Raw genomic sequence first — 6144 nt, 5'->3', positions numbered from 1 at the left:
ATTATTTATTATTTAACTAATGAGCAATTAACTAAAATTTATATATATATATATATGTAAATAAAATAAATTAATAATAATAATAATAATAATAATAATAAATTTTTTCTGGTTTTTTTTTTTTTTTTTTTTTTATTAAGCCAATTTTATTTTTAATAAAAACAAAAAAAAAAAAAAAAAAAATTACATAAAAATTTATTTTATTGTCGGTTATTTATTCTATTTAATATTTTTTTATCAATTCGTTTTGTTATTATTATTATTATTATAATGAATGGCCCAAAAAATTTAATTTAAATTTTTCCATTCGATTTCATCCATTAAAACTTATACTAATCCTGATTATTTATTAATTAAATAAATAATAATGGTAATGATGATAATAATTATTATTATAAATAAATGCTTGGAATTAATAAAAAAAAGATATGATTAAAAAATAATAATAATAATAATAATAAATCTAACAAACAATTTAAAACAGCCTAATTTTAAATTTATTTATTTATTTATTTATTATAATATATATTGGGTTAAAAAATACAAAATAAAATTATTATTATTCGATTAAGAAAAAAGAAAAAAAAAACAATAATAATAATAATAATGATAATTATTTTTTTTTTTATCGTTTTATCAAATAACAAAATAATACAAATAATAATGATAATTTGATCTTTTGCATGTGATTCCCATTTCTGCTGTAATAATACAATAATAAATGTTTCACTGTCATTTTAATATGTATATGCATAAATATATATATGTAACATATGTATATTTTTTCATTTTAAAATAAAAAAAAAAAAAATTTTTTTAAATAATTTCTATTTAGCCCCCGATTAAGGAATAATAGAATCTACTATGTACAGTATAAAGTTTATAAAAATAAATTTTATTTATAATATTTTTTTATTTTTTTTTATTTTTTCACTAAATTTGTAATAATAATCAGCGACAACTTCATTGTAACTATTTTTTTTTTTGGATGATTGTAAAAGAACAAAAACGAAAAGAAAAAAAACCAAATTTCTTTAAAAATTTATTTAAATATTTAACGAGAGAGAGAGAATTATTAAAAAGATTTTTTCTTTTCGTTTTATCATGAGCCCAAAAAAATGTTTGAATACCTTTAAATTATAATTTTTGCTTTGAATTCAATTATGCACTGTAAGAATTATTAAATAAAAAATAAAATTTGCCTGCGATGAAGAAATTATATAATTAAATAATATCAGTGACTAGCTAAACTGATCTTTAATACTTGCATATTATATAAAACCTTTTTACTTATATTATCCTTTATTATAATTAATTTTATATAAAAATTTTCAATGAGAAAATTATTTCGATTATGTCTAACAAATAAAAAAATGAGTTTTTTTTTTATGGTCAATTCACAACAAAGATTTGAGTCCATACTCAAATTTACCACATCTCACTCTATATTCAATGAAAAATAATCGGTTATCGTTAAAAGAATCAATTACTTTATCATACTGTACGCATTTAGCATTTAAAGAAAAAAAAAATTTGAAAACAACATGGCTGCTTTTGACAAGCACGGGAAAATGAGTCTAAACAATTTAATAACTAATCTTTTTTTTTTTTTTCAATCATTTGTTTTTAAAAATAATATCGAGACTTACAACACTGTTTCTCAACAACCATTTTCTTCACCTATTGTCACTATCACCTAATATTAAAATTAATTTATATTTAATATCCTGTAGGAAGTTGCATATTTACATCTCCTGCAATTCTAATAGGTCTCAGAGAAATTAATTCTCCAGCTCCTTTATCAATATGATAAATTGGATGATCTGTATGTTGACTTAATACATTCGGATGATAAGTCTCTGCTTGGAATATTTGATAATTGTGAGATCCGCCTCCTTGTTGATTTCCATGTATGTCTTGAATTGTGTAATTAATTTTTTGAAGATTTAATGTAGGGTTTCTATTTGTTGTATCAGCTATCATCACTTGATTCCTATTAACAGCTTCTGCTATCATGACTTGATTTCTATTGACTGTTTGTATGGTAGCTGTTTGATTCCTATTACCAGTATCCAAAATTACTTGATTTCTATTTGTGGTGTCAATCAATTGAGCTGGTCTCCCATCTTGAGTGAACGATGTGAAACTGACATCCATTGGAAGATGAATAACAGCAGGTGCATTTTCTGTTCTCGGATAAAATTTTTGAACAATAGTTTGTACCCCTGTTGATGTACTAGACATCGAGTCTGAAAATTAGACATGTGAAGAAATTAGGTAATGTAAGCACAACAATAATTTAATGCTTTTACATAGTTTTAAAAATAAAAAAATTTTATGAATCAACTATTAATTATTAAAATAAAAAGACTAATTATCTGTTAATTAAATTTAGATAATGATAGAAAAAAATTAAAAAATGAATTGAATTACTTACCACAGTTTTCCTGAACATTATTTAATTTTTTTTGAGGTTTTGTAGCTTTTCTTTTGGTCTTTTTGGTAAATATTTTATCCTGTAAAGTATAGTCTGCTAAATCAGAATTAGAACGATACCCAGTTTCAACTTTTTTCTTTAATAATTGATAGTCTTTGGTTTTAAATTCTTGATGAAAAATATGTCGATAAAGCCACATTTTCACTTTAGGAGTATAACAGGCATTTATATGAGTTGAATTAGGAATTAAGGCTTCAGGATCATAAGTTTGCAAAAAATGTTTGTACAATTTGGTTATATTTAATTCCGTCGAGGCAGGATGATTTTTATCTTCTTTAAAATAATCGCGAACATCTGGGGAACGTAGAAGACTATACAAGTGCCGTTTAATTAATTCTTGCGTTTCTGGTTGAATTTTTTGTGGTCTGTTCGAATGTTTACCTCGGCCATCTTTGGGAAATAATATATTTTGATCGAGTTTCTCGCAAAGACCTCTGATTTTTTTGGCAGAAATGGCGTGAATTCTAGCAAATGCAACTTTACACACGTTTATTTCTCTTCCTCGAAATCTTAAATAATATTTATAAGTACACGTACGGCGTGCTGATAATGGTTTTGTTTTTCTTTTTATATCATGCTTCCGAATCAGGCCAAATAAATATGCATTTTGTTCATCGTAGCTCTTTAAATCGTAAAATCCTTCGAAAATCATTTTTCTCATCGATTCATCTACGTGTTTGTAACACATTAATTTACACTGACAGTCAGGCCCAATTTTTCTAGGTGCAACATAATTGCCACGAACATTTAAATACTCTTTCCCTGCTATTCTTGCCCTTTTTTGTTTCACCCTTTTCCATCCGTCAGGATTTCTAGTTCTTTTTTTTTGAGTTTTTGGCTTTTCTTCTTGTACTACATCAGCCATTATAAAAAGTAACAATATGTTAATAAAATAAAGGTGACAACAATTTTTAAAGGAACATCACCATAAATAAATGTAAAAATTTTGATGACCACACTAACACAGCGTTAAAATTTAATTTTAGTTGTAGCCAAGCTGTAATTGAGGGCCTTAATAAATAAAATTCACAACACTTAAATAATTGCAACATATAATTTTAAAGAGAGTTCAATCATTGTGAAATCAATACTAATTTAAATTGATTAGTGCTGCTCTAAGTGGACTAATTTTAAAATAGTTTCAGTGATAGCCAAACGATGCTAAAAAAAATTTCAAGTCCCGTTATCAAACTCATAAGGGATATTTTTTTGTTGGCAGCTTTGACTATACATTACACCAATACAAGCTTTGGACCCTTTTGATTCGCCGAGTATTGGACGGTCATTGGTGTGTGATTTGCGTGTGATTTGTCGACCAATCATTGGAACACCGCTGCCAAAAATATCCAATCTCTGGTTAATAAATTAAGGTACGTTATTTTCTATTCATTTGTTTACATGTGTTGTTGTGGAAAACGGAATTTTAAAATAAATAATGTGTTAAAGAATAAAATCATGGCGCTCCAAATAAAATGGAAGCCATTTTGTGAAAAATCAATGTCTCAAATAGGCTTTCTCCAAATGCTTTGCAACGACATTACTTTGAAAACATAATGATTAGTTCATGCTTGATTGAGAAGGTTTGTAGCTAAAAAAACTTTTCATAAGTTTTTTTTTAAAAACTTTTTTAATATTACAAAGAAGGTATTTCCTTTAAAAAATGCCTTCTTTGAAAACTGCATCAAATTTTTTGCACAGTTTTTTTTTTGTAATTTCTAACTTTAATATGTATTACAAGCTTTACTCCTAAACACAGTACTTGAAATTTAATTGTAAAGTGCATACACCTAATATAAAGTAATAAATGTTAACCCTTATTGCTTCAATGCATGTCATTTTTATTTGAAGTAACTATAAGATTGAACTTCAAATCATAAAATAATTTTTTTTTATGATATAAAAATCTTTAATCTTAATGCGAGCAAGGCTAAACTTTTTTTTTTTTTTCCCTTTTTGTGTGTAATGAGACTTTTAAAATATTATTTTCTTATTTAGTGTAAATGGCAGAAGGGCAGGTGGCTGTAATGCAAACTGGTACTGGGCAAGTCCAGTTGGTGCAAGTCAATCCTGCCAGCCAAGTACAACAAGTCATTCAAGGAGCTAATGGACAACAAATAGTAGTTCACACTGTACCACAAGCGACTAATCAAATTCAAGTAACTCCAGCTGGTGGACAAATTCAAGTGGTACCAGTTCAGAGTTTACAAGTGAGATAAAATATTCTTTTTGTAAATCGTCAAAATAATAATTTTTCCTAATGAATTTAAAAAATTATGTAAATGCTTTGAAAACAGGCAGCAGCTCCTCAACAAATAGTATTTCAACCGCAGCAAGCTCAACCACAAATAATTCAGACTGCAGATGGTCAAACATATATTTATCAACCGACAGCATTAGAAAATACAGTCCAACCGACTGTTTTGAATATAAATGGTAACTTAGTTCAAATTACTCCTACTCCGACTAATACAGCAGGAACTGTCACTACTGGTGTTCAGCAAGCTAATATTGTAGTTGTGAGTATTCTTAATAAAAACAAAAAAAAAAAATGATAAATTCGAATTTACTAACTTTAATAAATCTTATTTTTTTCTTTTAAGCAGACTGATGGTGGTTTGCAAGTAGCTGCCAATAATGCTTTTCCAAGAGTTCCTATACCAGTTGCAGCAGAATTTTTAGAAGAAGAACCTTTGTATGTAAATGCAAAGCAGTATCGAAGAATACTTAAAAGGAGGCAGGCAAGAGCTAAACTAGAAGCTGAAGGAAAAATTCCAAAGGAAAGACCTGTAAGAAATTATTAATAAAAAATTCATAGACTCCACACACACTTTTTTCCCAATCGAGTATTTAAACTCACATATGAATTTTTTTTTTTTTTAAGAAATACCTTCACGAATCTAGGCACAGGCACGCCATGAACAGGATAAGAGGAGAAGGTGGAAGATTTCATTCTGGTTCAGTTAAGAAAAAAAACATTAAAAAAACAGAAAATGTAGAAATAAATAATAAGAATACACTTGTAAGTTTTAATTTTTAATAATGTTTTTTTTTTATATGAACTCTTATGTGAGGTAAAAGGTGTAAGCTTGCATATATGAAGCAGTGCTTTCTCTTGACTTGACAAGTGAAAAAAAAACAGATTTTTTTTTTAAATAATTTTAAATGAATTACTACTACTGTAAGTAGTAAGTAGTAATTAAGGATCAGTGAATTGTGTAATATAACTGTGTAAAATAAGCAACTTGTCGAAATAATGTTTTTTTATACATGTATTTAAAGTTAATAGAATTTTTTTATTTTTTAATAAAACATACACATAAAGTAAAAATAAAAAGGGATTAAAAATAACTTTGAAAAAAAAAAAACAAAAAAACAAACGATAATAATTTAAATTATTATTATTATTATTATTATTATTACGATATTTTAATATGAATTTGTTTTTTTGTAAAAATGAGTTTTTTTTTTTTTTTTTTTAATGTTGAACTAAAAAAAAGGTGAAAATTGCAACATGTCAATAAATTTTTTTAATATTTTTTTATAGTCGCGTAAAAATTAAATAAAAAAAAAAAAAAAAATTAACGACCCCCGTTCTTCCATTAATAATAATAATAATAATAATTAAGTAATTTTTTTTTTTTTTTTTT

The 6144-nt window shown here is 25.7% G+C and overlaps 2 protein-coding genes across 2 annotated transcripts; one reads left to right on the top strand and one right to left on the bottom strand.

The window, feature by feature from the left end:
* Nucleotides 1-1397: 1397 nt before the first annotated feature.
* On the bottom strand, nt 1398-3362 carry Phum_PHUM011410 (uncharacterized protein; the record flags this gene model as incomplete). Its single annotated transcript, XM_002422715.1, has 3 exons — nt 1398-1499; nt 1750-2249; nt 2438-3362. The coding sequence occupies 3 exons, from the start codon at nt 3360-3362 to the stop codon at nt 1398-1400; spliced, it is 1527 nt and encodes a 508-aa protein (XP_002422760.1).
* A 1135-nt stretch (nt 3363-4497) lies between these two features.
* On the top strand, nt 4498-5534 carry Phum_PHUM011400 (transcriptional activator HAP2, putative; the record flags this gene model as incomplete). Its single annotated transcript, XM_002422714.1, has 4 exons — nt 4498-4704; nt 4792-5013; nt 5101-5283; nt 5379-5534. 4 exons carry the CDS (start codon nt 4498-4500, stop codon nt 5532-5534), a joined length of 768 nt encoding a protein of 255 aa, XP_002422759.1.
* Nucleotides 5535-6144: the final 610 nt, after the last annotated feature.

This window comes from Pediculus humanus, genomic scaffold, assembly GCF_000006295.1.
Source record: "Pediculus humanus corporis 1103172107370 genomic scaffold, whole genome shotgun sequence".
Classification (NCBI taxonomy): Eukaryota; Metazoa; Arthropoda; class Insecta; order Psocodea; family Pediculidae; genus Pediculus; species Pediculus humanus.
This window is presented reverse-complemented; position numbering and strand designations above follow the sequence as displayed.